Raw genomic sequence first — 16,971 nt, forward strand, 5'->3', positions numbered from 1 at the left:
TTGAAAGCAAGTTTCAAACAGGTATTTGTACACCCACGCCCATAATAGCACTATTTACAATAGCCAAAAGGTAGAAGCAATCTAAATATCCACTGACACATGAATGGATAGACAAAATATGATATATACATACAATGGAATATTATTCAGCCTCAAAAAAGGAAGTTCTGACATGCTACAACATGGATGAAATGGAAGACATGCTAAGTGAAATCACCCAGTTACAAAATAACGAATTTTTTTTTTTTTTTGAGACAGAGTTTTGCTCTTGTTGCCCAGGCTGGAGTGCAGTGGCGCGATCCCGGCTCACTGCAATCTCCGCCTTCCGGGTTCAAGCAATTCTCCTGCCTCAGCCTCCTGAGTAGCTGGGATTACAGGTGCCCGCCACCACGTCCTGCTAATTTTTTGTATTTTTAGTAGAGATGGGGTTTCATCATGTTGGCCAGGCTGGTCTCAAACTCCTCACCTCAGGTGATCCACTCGCCTCGGCCTCCCAGAGTGCAGGGATTACAGGAGTGAGCCACCGCGCCCAGCCTAAAAGAACAAATATTGTATGATTCTACTCAAGTATGAGTAGGCAAATACTAGAGTAGACAAATTTACAGAGAGAAAGTAGAAGGGTGGCTGCCAGGAACTTGGGAAAAGAGGGAAATGGGGAGTTACTGTTTAATGGATACAGAATTTCAGTTTTGCAAGATGGAAAATGTTCTGTGGATGGATGGTCGGTACTGAGGGTTGCACAACCGTGTGAAATACAATTAATGCCAGTGAACTGTACACTTAAAAATGGTTAAAATGCCAACTTTAATGTAATGTATATTTTATAGTTAAAAAACGATAGTGTAGTACTGATACACAGATCATTGGAACAAAAATCCAGAAATAGACCCACACATATATGGTCACAAGGCTAAGGTAATTCAATGTATAAGTCTTTTTAACAAATGGTAATGGAACGACTGTATATCCCGATAGGAAAATATGACACTTGACAACATAAGCAAAAATTAATGCTATTAGATCATAGACTTACACGTAAAAGACTATGTAAAACATATATGAGAACACAGAATATCTTCACGAACTTGAGGTAGGCAGAGATTTCCTAACACAGAAAAAGCACAAACCATAAAACATAAAACTGACCAATTGACTTCACCAGAATTAAAAACTTCTTTGCCAAAAACATACTCAAAACAATGAAACGACAGGCCCAGATTGGGAGAAAGACTTCGCAATCATTTATGTAACAAAAGATTTTTATTCAGAACATACATATATCTATCTAACAAAACATTTGTATCCACAGCTGTTAAACACGAAGAACCAGATTTAAAAACGCGCAGAAGACTGGAACTGAAACTTCAGAAAAGATGCAGACTGGCCAGTAAGCACAGAACAGAAACGGTGCCAGTGACGCTGGTGCCAAAGCGGGAAGGAACACATTCCTCAGCCTAAAAGACCTAACAGTAGGACACGGACATAACCACCCCCGGCCAACAAGAACACAGAGTGACACGACGTCTTGGCTAACGAAAACTCAAAGTCTCACTTCACTCAACTCCTTCACAGCGCTCAGAAACAGGGAAGTCTCGCGGTATCCGAAAATACCGCAGACGCTCACAGCCGGACGAGACGGAGGGCGCAGGCGCATCCACGGCTTTCACATTGGGCGACTCACTTCAAAGCCGGGGGCCAACAGGGAGCGCGCAGGTATAGGAGCTTTGGCTGGAGGCTCCTCGAGAGCTCCCCAGACACGCCCCCGTGCGTGCGCCCCCGCTGCCACCACCTTCGGTTGACCACCCCCATCTAGACTGTACTCTCGCGGTATTTGTCCCGACTCTCGCGGGATTTAGCGTGGCATTGGGAGGCCGGGCCCGGGGGAGGAGGTGGCGTTCCGTTAGCGGCTTTGGGGTCTGGCTGCAGTGGTAGCGCTTTCTCCTCTGCTCACTGGGACCCGCTCAGGCTGGAGGCCAGCCAGGTGAAGAGCTCGCCCGCATGCGTACGCGCTGCGTGGGAGCCGCGAGGCCTGGGGCGGGAGGGGGCCTCAGTCTTGGCTTCCTGCGCTGTTGCGACGGGCCGGTGTGAGGCACCGTGGCGCGGACTTCGTCTCAGCCCCGCCTTCGCCCCCGCCCTCGCCCCTGCCCTGACCGCTTTCCTCCCCCTCTCTCCCAGCTCTTGACGCCACCTCGGTCGCGATGGGGGCGCAGGACCGGCCGCAGTGCCACTTCGACATCGAGATCAACCGGGAGCCCGGTGAGCTGGAGACTGGGGAGCGCTGCTGGGGCCGAGGCCTGCCTTGGCGAAGGGGAGGGGTCTACCCTCAGCGACCCTCCCCCCGTCCTTTTTGGGAGCGGGTAGGAGGCGCAGTCAACTTTACATTTTCTCTTGAGAGAAAATCAGTGGGAGAGGAAGGTGGCCTGGGCACACCCCAAACTCGCAGTCCTGGCCTCTTCCTCCCAAACCCCACACCGCCCCCTGCATCTCCGGACTGAGTCCTCGTAGCCAGCCTGGCGCCAAGAAAATGAGGTGCAGTTCTTTGAGAGACTTTTTCTCTCCCAGTGTCTCCGTGGGGCAGACACTCCTGATCCGATTTCCGGTTATCTTGCTTGGTGCTATGAAGTTTCGACTAGTAGGAAATGTGTGTTTCCTAATCACGATACATCACTACTTTAATGTTAACGCTACCTCTATTTTTCCTTAAGAATCTTTAGCTAGAATTTCGTGGTTCCTGGGAATATGGCTTAATGAACGTCTTTTGTGATAAACCAGAGCGTTCTGTATCAGCAGAATTGCAGCGTGCATGCACTTAGCGTTACTGTTTTGTCTTTTGGGAATCCAGCCATTTGTTAAAGTGTGTTTTTTTGAAAATGAAACATTTCCTTCTAAAGCATAGTTACTTCATTCTAAGTAGCAGAGCGTGCAGGGTTTCAAACTGTTTTCTTAGGTTTTTTTGTTATCTATGACAGAAGTTTTAATTGGAGGCATATATATATATACTGTCTGTGCAACATCTGGTTCTGCATATTCTTATGAGAGCCTGCTACTGTTCTAGGGTCTGGAGATAGAGCAGCGCATAAAATAAAGGCCACTCTTCCTTTTATGGTTTATATTCTATTGGGGGGAAGACAGACAACTAGGAAAAAAACAGTGACTTGTAGTTGGGATACTATTTTAATAAGTTGGTCAGACAAGGCCATTTTGAGAAGATGACATTTAAGCAGGTATCAGAAAGAGATGAAGTGAGCCATGTTTAAGAAGAGCATTCGTGGTAGAGGGAAACAGCACAGCCCTGAGGTGAGAAGTAGTATACAGTCAGGCGCCAAATGACATTTCTCTCTCTTAACAGTGGTCTTATATAGAATACCTTTTTTTGTGTAACTTTTTAATGTTTACCTATGTTTACATACACAAATACTTCATTGTGTTAAAGTTGCCTACGGTATTCAGTGGAGTAACATCCTGTACAGGTTTGTAGCCTAGGATCAAATAGACCATATATAGCTTAGGTGTGTAGTAGGCCGTACTATCTAGGTGTGTTTAAGTACATTCCATGATGTTCACACAATGATGAAATTGCCTAATTACACATTTCTCAGAATCCGTCCTGGTTATTAAACAATAGAGGACTGTACTTGCATGTTTGAGGGACAGCAAGGTGCCCAGTGTGGCTGGAGTAGAAGAGGGAAGAGAATAGTAGGAAATGGCCTGTAGGACTGACTCAGTGAGGTAGGAAGATATTAAAGGGTTTTGAGCAAAGGAATGAGATAATCCTAGAAATTTGGTTGCCTTCTCTCTCTCTTTTTAGTGTTTTTAGCCTTGATTGATCTTTGTTTTTAAGTAAGAGTTACTAGAAAGCCTTGATGGACTTTAATCTTTATTCTGTAGTGAATCCATGCTTCAGATAACAGGGTTATTTTTTGTTAAGAATTAAAAATAGGCGAGGCTTGGTGACTCACGCCTATAATCCCAACACTTTGGGAGGCAGACGCGGGTGGATCATTTTGAGCTCAGGAGTTCGAGATCAGCCTGGCCAACATGGTGAACCCCATCTCTACAAAAAATACAAAAATTAGCTGGGCGTGGTGGCTCTCTTAGTTTTTGCCTGTAGTCCCTGCTACTTGGGAGGCTGAGGCTGGAGGATTGCTTGAGCTTGGTAAGCGGAGGTTGCAGTGAGTAGAGATTATACCACTACTGCATGTCAGCCTGGGTGATGGAGCGAGACCCTGTCTCAAAAAAAAAAAAAAGAGAAGAAAAATAGTAGATTGCTGAAAGATAAAAGTACGGTGGCGCTCATACCAGTAATCCCAGTACTTGGGGAGGCTCAGGCAGGAGGATTGCTTGAAGCCAGGAGTTTGAGACCAGCCTGGGCAATATAGCAAGACCTTGTCTCTACAAAAATAATTTTTTTTAGTTAGCCAAGCATGGTGGTGCTCACCTGTACTTGGAAGTGTGAGGTGGAAGGATGGCTTGAGCTCAGGAATTTAAGGCTGCCATGAACTATGATTGCACCACTGCACTCCAGCTTGGTCAACAGAGCAAGATCCTGTTTCTAAGAAAAAATTCAAAAAAAGAAATTTAAAAAGCTTAAGAAAAGTACAAGTAAAAATTTCTGTAGTTATGTTAAGTACTCCTTTCCTAGTAAATGTTGAGGTCCTAAATTTGCACATAACCTGTGTTGTGAAAAATCTCCAGAAAATGTTTGACAAATGTTCAGCGAACCTCAGTCCTCAACATCCAAGGTAATTAATTGTGATAGATGGGTAGATGTGATTAGCACTCTTAAGAATGCTGAATCATATAAAACAGGGAATGCAGTGCTTACATTGTTCTAGGTTTAATCATTTAATAATTGGCAATTTCATATGGTTCAGTCTCATAAAATACTAGCACTTGTTGAGTATATTAACTAAATAGTGGGTTTTACACAACTTTTTTTTTTTTTTTCTTTTTTGAGACGAAGTCTCACTTTTTCACCCAGGCTGGAGTGCAGGGGCGCCATCTTGGCTCAGTGCAACCTCCACCTCCCAGGTTCAAGCAGTTCTCCTGCCGCAGCCTCCCCAGTAGCTGGGATTACAGCATGTGCCACCACCCCCAGCTAATTTTTGTATTTTTAGTAGAAATGGGGTTTCACCATGTTGGTCAGGCTGGTCCTAACTCCTGACCTCAAGTGATCTGCCCACCTCGGCCTCCCGAAGTGCCGGTATTACAGGCATGAACTACTGCACCCAGCCGATTTTACACAACTTTTGAGGATCACTTCACTTGTATGAAGTATCGTATCCTGTTTTATAGGATTTAACCATTAATACATGTGTCAGTATGTATTTACTCAAGTAATACTCTTGACTACTTGTATAGTTAATAATTCACTTGATATAAATACAAAACAGTATCTTTGATTTACTTTGATAAGGAAAGATCACTTTAAAAATGGCCACACTGTCCACATTAATGAGAGATGAAGAAGTATTGATAAAAATTCAGTTGAATACAGCACATTGTCTTTTCAATTACTATCCATAGAAATGTGCACATTTTATAGCAAATAAGTTAACTATTGAATTATAAAGCCACTGAGTAAATGCAGGTATGTATTCTAAAAGTCTTTAAATTGTGTATGAGTTTTTCTCTGAATCTATTAAGATGGTTTTTGAAATGATTCCAGGATTGTTCCTTATAATTTTGTTTAGTCATTTAAGATTTTGATTTAACAGATGTAAGAATATTTACATCTTTTTTTTTTTTTTTGGTCTATTCTTAAGTGTTGGTAGTTTGTGGGGTTTTTAAAATGTGTTTGTTTGTGTTTGTTTGTTTTTGAGACGGGGTCTCACTCTGTCACCTAGGCTGGAGTGCAGTGACGCAATCTTGGCTCACTGCAACCTCCGCCTCCCGAGTTCAAATGATTCTGCTGCCTCAGCCTTCTGAGTAGCTGAGATTATAGGCACCTGCCATCACACCTGGCAAATTTTTGTATTTTTTAGTAGAGATGGGGTTTTGCCATGTTGGCCAGGCTGGTCTCAAACCCCTGACCTCAGGTGATCTGCCCGCCTTGGCCTCCCAAAGTGCTAGAATTACAAGTGTGAGCCACCACACCCAGCCTGCGGTTTTTATTAATAAGAAATTGGTGCATTTTATCTAAGTTATCAAGTTTATGTCCTTAGAGTTGTTTGCCACAGCCTCTTAATATCTATGGAGTCTGTAGTGATGTCTCTTTTCATTCCTGATATTGATAATTTTGCCTTTTGTCTTTTTCCTTTGTCCGTCTGACTAGAGGTTTATTCATTTTGCATTTTCAAAGAACCGGATTTTGATCTGATTGAATTTTGTTTCTATTTTTGTTTTCAATTTCATTGCTTTCTTTCTTTCTATCTTTCTAATGCTTGCTTCAGTTTTTATTTTGTTCTTTTTCTAGTTTCTTAATGTTGAAGCATAGATTGTTGATTTGATGCCTTTTTTTTTTGAGACAGAGTCTCAAATGACTTCTAATTTAATTCCATTATGGCTAGAGAACACACATGATTTCAGTTCTTCGTGCACTTGAAAAGAATGTACATTCTGCTGGTTTTGTGTAGAGTGTTCTATAAATGTCAGTTAAATCCAGTTGGCTATGAGTGTTGGTCAATTCTTTTATATCTTTTCTGATTTTCTACTTGTTTACTGATTACCAAGAGTATTGAAGTCTGCAACTATAATTGTGGATTTATCTATTTCTCTCCTTTTTTTTTTTTTTTTTGTTATTTTGTTTTTTTGTTTTTGAGACTGAGTCTTGCTCTGTTGCCCGGGCTGGAATGCTGGAGTGCAGTGGCATGATCTTGGCTCACCGCACCCTCTACTTCTACTTCCCTAGTTGAAGTGATTCTCGTGCCTCTGCCTCCCCAGTAGCTGGGACTACGGGTGTGAGCTACCGTGCTTGGCTAACTTTTTGTATTTTTAGTAGAGACAGGGTTTCTTCATGATGCCCAGGCTGGTCTTGAACTCCTGGGCCCAAGCAGTCCACCTGCCTCAGCCTCCTGAAGTGCTGGGATTACAGGCATGAGCCACCATGCCCGGCCATATTTCTCTTTTAAGTTCTTTTTTTTTTTTTTTTTTTTTTTTTAGTAGAGACGGGGTTTCACAGTGTTGGCCAGGATGGTCTCGATCTCCTGACCTCGTGATCCGCCCGTCTCGGCCTCCCAAAGTGCTGGGATTACAGGCTTGAGCCACCGTGCCCGGCCGCTCTTTTAAGTTCTTTTAGTTTTTGCTTCATTTATTTTGAGGCTGTTAGGTGGGTGCATACATATTTAGGATTGTTGTCTTCTTCGTGAACTCTTATTATTATGTAATGACACCTTATATTCCTAGTAACTTTCCTGACTCTGAAGTTTCCTTTGCCTCAGATATGAATATAGTTACTTCAGTTTTATTAGTGTTTACATGGTATATCATTTTCAATCCTTTTACTTTTAACCTTTCTATATAATATTTAAAGTGGATTTCTTGTAGATAACAAATAGATGGGTCTTGTCCCACACTGAGAATGTCTTTTAGTCAGTGTGTTTAACTATATACATTTAATATAATTACTGTTATGTTTGGATTTGCTTTACTGCTTAAGATTCATAAAAACAGACTTGAAAATGTGTTTTTAGCAAACATTGTAAAGTATTTGGAAGTGATACCAAGAAATTAGTCTTAAGAGGTGACAAAGGATTCAGGCAAATGTTTGAGTACTACTTGTGTCCTTGGTCAAGCCATTTAACAACCTGTTTGTGAAATGGAAGTACTATACAGTTTTGTTCTTAATTTGGTTCCAAAGCTAACAGGACAGGAATATTTGCTTATATTCAAAATTAAACTAATTTTAGACTCACTTTCAAAATAACTCTTACTTTAAGAGAGGCATGTAGGATCTGGTTTGTACTGAGGGAATAGGAGAAATGCATCTCCCCTCTCAAGGTCACCCTAGGTCATAAGCTCATGAGTAGAGTGACTAGATGCAATGGCCTGAAATGTAAATGACTTGCACTGTATATGCTCATTAACCTATTAGTTCTATTATTAACCTAATAATAGGACTCCAGTGTAATAGTGCTTACATAAGAAGATTGTTGAGCAGAGTAATTAAATAATGTCATCTTATAGATTGTGTTTTTGTAACATGAACTTTAATAGGGTGGATTAAGGAGCACAATTTTAATTAGGCACACTGCTATTTGGTATAACAATCGGATAAGCAGGTGGTGAAGAGTGGTGTGGGAGAGAAGAGCAGTTGGATAGCACTGCTGCTCTGAGTCATTCTTGTTTGTCCTAACTGATTTGAAGGCCACTATAATGACGGTGCTGGGAATGGAGGCAGAAATAAGGTGTGGTCAGTTGTAGGGTTTCCTCAAAGATGTTTAGATTTTATAATGTCCTCTTATAGCTAAAATTTACTATTGATACTCCTAAAGAAAAAAATATTTTTACTGCAACTGGAAACTCCCTTGTCCCCCCCAGTTCCCATTTTTCTATGGAAACAGTTGTTTTTGTGTGTGATTTTCGATAATGCAATGTTTCTTAAAAATCTGTCACTGTTCTTACAGAGCAGTCTGTATTTGTTAAGTATTTATAGCACAGTATCTGACTTTTTTCTTTTAAGTTGCTTTAAGCATTGCATGTGCAGGAGTATGGACACTAAGTCGAGTTAAGGGGCTTTCATATTTAGGTATTGTGCAGGTAGACCTTTGATTTTGGTCCCTTTTGTTCCCAGAGACTGTATCTTAAAGTCCAAGAGACTTAGTGCTGTAGAGTGAAATCCTGAATTCCTGCTTTCACTCCTTAACTATGTATGTATACTTGTACAAAGAATTGAAGCCTGATTCTTAATTCAGCAATGTTTATTTTATTAAACACCAATTAATCTTTAATCACTTTTTAACATTTTTTAATATATTGTCTTTACTTTTATTTTAAATTTTTATTTTTTTCTTGGCCTGGCACAGTGGCTCATGCCTGTAATCCCAGCACTTCGGGAGGCCAAGGCAGGAGGATTGCTTGAGCATAGGAGTTAGAAACCAACCAGCCTGGACAACATAGTGAGATACTATCCCTAAAAAAAATTTCCTTTTACTTTTTCTTTAGAGACAGAGTATCACTGTGTTGCTCCTGCTGGAGTACTGTGGCTGTTCACAGGCATGATCATAGTGTGGTGTAGCCTCAAACTCCTGGCCTCAAGTGATCTTCCCACCTCAGCCCTCTGATATGTAATCACTTTTAGTGACTGTATAGTTTACCCTCATATGAAGATACCTTGTACTGGTTAGGCTAAATGATAAGATTGGTTCTAACATAAAGGTTAAATAACAATACTTAAAACAATAAAAAAAGTTTTGCTTTTCTGTCACACAGGACTCAGATTCAGCAGATCAGGTCTGTCCATGTGAGGGATCCAGGCTCTTTTTGTCTTGATACTGTGTTGCTATTGACATGGGGTGGGTGCGTGCAGCTCTTAACAGAAAGATTCAAGTTTGATAGATACAGAATTGATGGAATCAGAAGAATCATCATTTTGCAACCCCCAGGGTAATAACTGGTTCAGAAAGTAGTCATCAGTGGCCAAACCACAGGTGAAAAGTTGCGCTGTGTGCAAAGTATCATCCAACAGATTATTAATTTAAAATGGAGGAAAATTCCTTTACAACTAAGATGTGGCTAATATCTCAGTTATAAAGGTACTTTGGGCCGGGCGCGGTGGCTCAAGCCTGTAATCCCAGCACTTTGGGAGGCCGAGACGGGCGGATCACGAGGTCAGGAGATCAAGACCATCCTGGCTAACATGGTGAAACCCCGTCTCTACTAAAAACTACAAAAAACTAGCCGGGCGACCTGGCGGGCGCCTGTAGTCCCAGCTACTGGGGAGGCTGAGGCAGGAGAATGGCGTGAACCCGGGAGGCGGAGCTTGCACTTGCACGGGAGGCGGAGCTTGCAGTGAGCTGAGATCCGGCCACTGCACTCCAGCCTGGGCGGCAGAGCGAGACTCCGTCTCAAAAAAAAAAAAAAAAAAAAAAAAAAAAAGGTACTTTAACAGGTCAAACTGACATGCTTTCTTTTTTTTTTTTTTTTTTTTTTTTTTTTTTTTTTTTTTTTGAGACGGAGTCTCGCTCTGCCGCCCAGGCTGGAGTGCAGTGGCCGGATCTCAGCTCACTGCAAGCTCCGCCTCCCGGGTTCACGCCATTCTCCTGCCTCAGCCTCCCCAGTAGCTGGGACTACAGGCGCCCGCCAGGTCGCCCGGCTAGTTTTTTGTAGTTTTTAGTAGAGACGGGGTTTCACCATGTTAGCCAGGATGGTCTTGATCTCCTGACCTCGTGATCCGCCCGTCTCGGCCTCCCAAAGTGCTGGGATTACAGGCTTGAGCCACCGCGCCCGGCCCTGACATGCTTTCTAATAGGGTGCAAAAAAAAAAAAAGATGGGAGATGGAAACTGTTTTACATTAAAAAAGGCCAACCTATGAAAACCAAGTGGGTATATAATGCTTGAATGAGGTTCCTGGATTTTAAAAAATAGATGTATATTTGTCAGTAAACTAGAAGGAACTCAAATGCCAATCAGTTGAGGATTGGTTGAGTAAAATTTGGTACAGCCAAACAACAGAATTCCATTCAGCCATTAAAAAGAATGAAAAGGGGAAAAAAGCATAAAGGGCATTGTAGGGGTAGTTGGGTAGATTTGAATATGGACTATTATGAGGAGTTTTTTTCCCACAGTAACAGATTCTTCAAATCCAACTAAGTGTCCAACAGTTCAATTTGATTCTGGACACTGTCTACCTGGAGTTAGTGTCATATTCCACCAGTTAAGAGAAATCAGTTCCACAAGACTGCTCCCACTGCGGGCATGCCAATCGCAAGTCCTGAGTCACTTTTTTTTTTTTTTTTTTTTTGAGATGGAGTTTCGCTCTTGTCATCCAGGCTGGAGTGCAATGGTACGATCTTGGCTCACTGCAACCTCTGTCTCCCGAGTTCAAGCGATTCTCGTGCCTCGGCCTCCCAAGTAGCTGGGATTATAGGCGCCTGCCACCACTCCCGGCTCATTTTTGTATTTTTTATTAGATACAGGGTTTCACCGTGTTGGCCAGGCTGGTCCTAAACTCCTGACCTCAGGTAATCCATCCACCTCGGCCTCCATGAGCCACTGTGCCCAGCCTCTGAGTCACTCTTACTTCTGACCAACCAGCTGTAAATTAGAGATTCCTACAACCCCCTGCTCAGCTTCAGTAATTTGCTAGAGCAGCTCACAGAACCTAGGAAGCCAATTTGCTTACTATAACTGGTTTATTATAAAGGATATAACTGAGGAACAACCAAACGGAAGAGATGCCTAGGGCAAGGTATGGTAGGTGCAGAGGGTGGGGAGATGCATGGGCCTTCTGGACATGCCACCCTCACTCATTGTCTTCTCCAGTCTGGAAGCTCTCTTTAAACCCTGCCAGTTAGGGGGTTTCGTGGCTAAAAACATATGTATGTATGATCAGTTATTTTATCATGTGTATGATTGCATATGTGTGATCAATTATTAGGTAAATCTCCAGCTCCTCTTCTCTCTCTGAAGGTTGGAAAGTGAGGCTGAAAGTTCTAGACCTCTAACCAAGGCATGGTTTTTCTGGCAACCAGCCCCTATCCTGAAGCTATCTAGGGGTCTGCCAGGAGTCTCTTCTTTGGTTGCGAATGCTAAGGGATTTAAGTGTTCTCTGTCAAGAATCTGAAAGAAAGATCAAATAGTAGGCTGGTTGTGGTGGCTCATGCTTGTAATCGCAGCACTTTGGGAGGCCGAGGCAGGCAGATCACTTGAGGTCGGGAGTTCCAGACTGGCCAACATGGTGAAACACTGACTCCACTAAAAAGAAGTAACAAAAATTAGCTGGGTATGGTGGCGAGCACCTGTAATCACAGCTACTCAGGAGGTTGAGGCAGGAGAATTGCTTGAACCTCAGAGGTGGAGGCTGCAGTGAGCTGAGATCACTGCAACTCCTGCCTGGGTAATAGAGCAAGACTCTTATATCAAAAAAAAGAAGAAGGGCCGGGCGCGGTGGCTCAAGCCTGTAATCCCAGCACTTTGGGAGGCCAAGACGGGCGGATCACGAGGTCAGGAGATCGAGACCATCCTGGCTAACACGGTGAAACCCCGTCTCTACTAAAAAATACAAAACACTAGCCGGGCGAGGTGGCGGGCGCCTGTAGTCCCAGCTACTCGGGAGGCTGCGGCAGGAGAATGGCGTAAACCCGGGAGGCGGAGCTTGCAGTGAGCTGAGATCCGGTCACTGCACTCCAGCCTGGGTGACAGAGCAAGACTTAGTCTCAAAAAAAAAAAAAAGAAGAAGGAGAAGGAGGGGGAGGAGGAGGGGGAGGAATCAAATAGAACAAAAGATGCTGCTATCAGTCCTATCACTTAGAAAATTACAAGTTTTAGGAGCACTCTGCTAGAAACTGGGGACAGAGGTCAAATGTAATATTTCATATTATGCCACAATTATGGAGTAGATGATAATCACTATTAAATTTCTTGGGTGTAGTAATGGTTTTGGATTTAAGTAGCAGAATATGTTTATTCTTTAGGAGTATAAGCTGAAGTATTAATAATTAGGGGTGAAGTGTCACAGTGTCTTTAACTTTCAGTTTGTTCCAGAAGATTGTGTGTATAGAGAGGGATAAATACGGCAAAACATCAAACATCTAGATTTGAAAATTTCGAAACAAAAGTTCAAGCAGGGGAATTGCACATTTATTCTTTCAGACAACCTTTAGGATCATTTTGTCAAGTTCCCTCAGAAGTCTCACTGGGTTTTTTTTTGTTGTTGTTTTTTTTTTTTTTGAGACGGAGTCTCGCTCTGTCTCCCGGGCTGGAGTGCAGTGGCCGGATCTCAGCTCACTGCAAGCTCCACCTCCCGGGTTTACACCATTTTCCTGCCGCAGCCTCCCGAGTAGCTGGGACTACAGGCGCCCGCCACCTCGCCCGGCTAGCTTTTTGTATTTTTTAGTAGAGACGGGGTTTCACCGTGTTAGCCAGGATGGTCTCGAACTCCTGACCTCGTGATCCGCCCGTCTCGGCCTCCCAAAGTGCTGGGATTACAGGCTTGAGCCACCGCGCCCGGCCTCTCACTGGTATTTTTGAAGGTTGCAATTAAGTTATTATAGGTTACTCTAGAGAATATTGGGCACATTTGCAATTTTGAGTCTTGTCCTAGAACAAGGTATCTCTCCCTTTATTCAGGTTGGCATTATGCCTCTGAAAGTTGGAGTTTTGTTTTTATAGATCCTATACTCTTATGGTTATGTAGTTAGAATGTTTCTTGTTGCTTTTGAGAATGTGATTTTTACTGTATTTTTTTCTACTTGTTTTTGTTTGTCATAATATCAATATCAACAACTTTAGTATTTATTGGTATTTCAGTTGGTTCTTTTGGACTTTCTTGGTGTATAATGTTTCAAATGATGATAAATGTGCTCTTTTTTACTTGCAAATCTCTCATATTGTCCTCTTGTCTACTTACATTGACTAGAATTTCCTTTTTTTTTTTCGAGATGGAGTTTTGCTCTTGTTGCCCAGGCTGGAGCGCAAAATGGCGCAATCTCCACCCACCGCAACCTCTGCCTTCCGCGTTCAAGTGATTCTCCTGTCTCAGCCTTTCAAGTAGCTGGGATTACAGGAGTGTGCCACCACACCTGCTAATTTTGTATTTTTAGTAGAGACAGGGTTTCTCCATGTTGGTCAGGCTGGTCTCGAACTCCCAACCTCAGGTGATCCACCTGCCTCAACCTCCCAAAGTGCTGGGATTATGGGCGTGAGCCACCACGCCCAGCTTGTGTTGACTAGAATTTCTGAAACAGCATTAAACAGTAGTGATGCTAACAACTACTTTTGACTTGTTTCTTCTTCAGTGGAATTAATGTTATAGGAGTGTTTCACCATTAAACATACTGCTGATTGTTGATTTGAAAGGTATCTGAGAATATGTGTGTTATATAAAGAAATGAATGTTGAATTTCTTTTTTCTAATTTTTTTTTTAATATATTTTGTTTCTGTAGTAGATATGAATGTTGAATTTCACCGTGGGCTTTTGGTTTCTATCATGGGGTTTTTTTTTTTTTTTTTCTATCATGGGATTTTTTTTTTTTTTTTTTTTTTTTTTTTTTTTTTTTTTTTTTTTTTGTGAGACGGAGTCTTCCTCTGCTGCCCAGGCTGGAGTACAGTGGCCGGCTCTCAGCTCACTGCAAGCTCCGCCTCCCGGGTTCACGCCATTCTCCTGTCTCAGCCTCCCGAGTAGCTGGGACTACAGGCGCCCGCCTCGTCGCCCGGCTAGTTTTTTGTATTTTTTAGTAGAGACGGGGTTTCACCGTATTAGCCAGGATGGTCTCGATCTCCTGACCTCATGATCCGCCCGTCTCGGCCTCCCAAAGTGCTGGGATTACAGGCTTGAGCCACCGCGCCCGGCCTTATCATGGGATTTTTATAGGATTTTTCCTTCACGTCAATAAACTATATTAGATTTCCTAATATTGAATAGTGTCTCTTTTAAATGAGATTGGCATATGGGGTTTTAAATTTGCTTTATATCATCTCTCCCAGGCTTTGGTTTCGATTTTACTTTGTTTCGAAAAAGTTAAGCTTTTCATCTTTTGCTGTGCTGTAGAACAGTTGATACGGCGTTACACTTTAATGTTACTTGAAGATTAGAAGTAATTCATCTATATCTGAAGATTTAATAGCAGCACTCTTTTGGATAGTTAGCAGCATTTTAGTTTCTTTATTGGGCCTGGTTTTTATTCTGCATAGTATCTTATAATTCTTTTTTCTAAATTTTGGTATTCTTCCTTTTATCTTCCTAAGTGATTAATTTATCTTTAGCTTTATTCATTAATGAAAATATTTATGAGTATATGAAGTGATTGGGACGAATAAGTGGTATTTAACACTTTTTGCATTGTCAGACCTGGCAGCTCTAACATCTGGCCTCATTTCCTGACATCCTGGCTCTTTGATTCTCTGATCTGCACTAATATCCTTGTCATAACTACATGAGCCAGTAAATACATTCTCTTTTGAGTTTTTGCTTGTACTATCTGCAGGAAACCTTTAGCTGGGTGTTTATGGACATGTCATGGAAAAAGCTTCATGTGACTAAATAAGTTGTTTTGGCCTTGTATTTCTTATTTTTTTGCTATTTCATTTGTTTTATATCTTTTATTAGGTTGCTGCCCCTCTCACCAAAGAAGCTTGAAAGATGTAAAATTTTGTTAGTTCTACCGGTGAATACCTGTTCAAGTATGCTTAAACCCTTGGCTGGGCGCAGTGGCTCACGCCTGTAATCCCAGCACTTTGGGAGGCCAAGGCAGACAAATCACAAGGTTAGAAGTTCGAGACAAGCCTGGCCAACATGGTGAAACCCCGTCTCTACTAAAAATACAAAAAATTAGCTGGGCGTAGAGGCAGGTGCCTATAATCCCAGCTACTCGGGAGGCTGAGGCAGGAGAATCTCTTGAACCCAGGAGGCGGAGATTGCAGTGAGCCAAGATCGTGCCACTGCACTCCAGCCTGGGTGACAGAGTAAGACTCTGTCTCAAAAAAAAAAAAAGTATGCCTAAACCCTTATTTCCTCTCTGTCTGCTTCAGAAAAGTCTACCTGTTGATTCCCACTATGAAGTATGAGGATATGTATTTTCTTTCACCAGTCCAAATCCTTCTTGTTGATTTTTATTGATTCCCCACTACCTTCCTCCAGTTGAAATTATTTTTACCCTGGGCAACATAGTGAGACCCTGTCTCAACAAAAATACAAAAATTAGCCAAGCATGGTGGCATGCCCGTATGTTCCCACCTACTCAGGAGGCTGAGGCAGGAGGATTGCTTGAGCCCAGGAGGTTGAGGCTGCAGTGAGCAGAGGTTGTGTCTTTGCACTACAACCTGGGGGACAGAGCGAGACTCTGCCTCTTAAAAAATAAAACAACAAATTATTTTTATATCACAGGCATAAGAAAAGTTCGTGGTATGTTAGTAAGTAAATAAAGCAAGGTGCTGTACAGTGTGCATAATCTACCATTTTTTAAAGGAAGAAAAATAAGAATATATCAATATTTGCTTGTGTATGAAAAGAAACTAGAAAAATACACAGAAAATTAATGAAAGTGAGTACCTGTTGATAGGGGTGGGAACAAGTCTTCTCATCCTGTACCTTTTTCCACTGATTTTTGAATCATGAGAACATTTCCTATTCCAAAGGAAGAACATTTTTAGATGGTACTTAAAAAAATGTTGCCATTACATAACTTTGTTTCCTAATACTGATAACATTTAAAACCATAATTAACACTGTTTGCATTGTCGTACCTGGCAGCTCTAACATCTGGCCTCATTTCCTTTTATTTTAAAACCATAATTATAGTGATTTAGGTTTAATTTTGTAAGGAATTAAAATTCAGTGCCCAATGCCGCTCTTCCTCCTAGTTCTCATTCATTAATTCTTTGACTTATATCTCAAGGATATGTATTCAAATAGATATTTCAGGATAAAACGTAATTGTATTTCTTTTGCTAGGTATAGAATTCTTACATTATTCCTTAAAAATGGTAGACCATGCTCAGTTGTCTCCATTTTGTAACGTAAGGTGTCTAAAGCTGGTTTTCTTTCTTTTTTCTTTGTGAGCGATATGATTCTACTGGCTGGATACTAGGAGGCTTTTTTTTTTCCATTTTTATCTCCAAAAATAAATAGCTTTATTAATTGATATCTTGGTGTTGCTCCACTTACATACGTTTTCCTGGTATGTAGTGAATAATTTTGATCTGTGTATTTGGGTGTTCCTTCATTTGTGAAAGTGTATTTTGTAAATCTGTCTTTGAATAATTTTGTTTTGAGTAGTAGTATTATTAAATACTGAGCACCTAACTCTGTACCAGGCACTACGCAAGTCTCTGGGGAATATAGTGGTAAGTAAAGCAGTCATGGTCCCTATCT

At 41.8% G+C, this 16,971-nt stretch overlaps 1 protein-coding gene across 6 annotated transcripts in view; it reads left to right on the forward strand.

The window, feature by feature from the left end:
• The first annotated feature begins 1,655 nt into the window (after window positions 1-1,655).
• The window catches only part of NKTR (natural killer cell triggering receptor), a 51,619-nt gene continuing 36,303 nt past the window's right edge, over window positions 1,656-16,971 (forward strand). For 3 of the 6 annotated variants that reach the window (XM_010374317.2, XM_030935423.1, XM_010374319.2), the window contains exons 1-2: window positions 1,850-1,981; window positions 2,176-2,256. In XM_010374317.2, the coding sequence (XP_010372619.1) occupies window positions 2,199-2,256 (58 nt within the window). In that variant the 5' untranslated portion in view covers window positions 1,850-1,981; window positions 2,176-2,198. The other 3 variants (XM_030935414.1, XM_030935420.1, XM_010374320.2) reach the window with 3 other exon arrangements.

The sequence above is a fragment of the Rhinopithecus roxellana genome, chromosome 1, assembly GCF_007565055.1.
Source record: "Rhinopithecus roxellana isolate Shanxi Qingling chromosome 1, ASM756505v1, whole genome shotgun sequence".
Lineage (NCBI taxonomy): Eukaryota > Metazoa > Chordata > Mammalia > Primates > Cercopithecidae > Rhinopithecus > Rhinopithecus roxellana.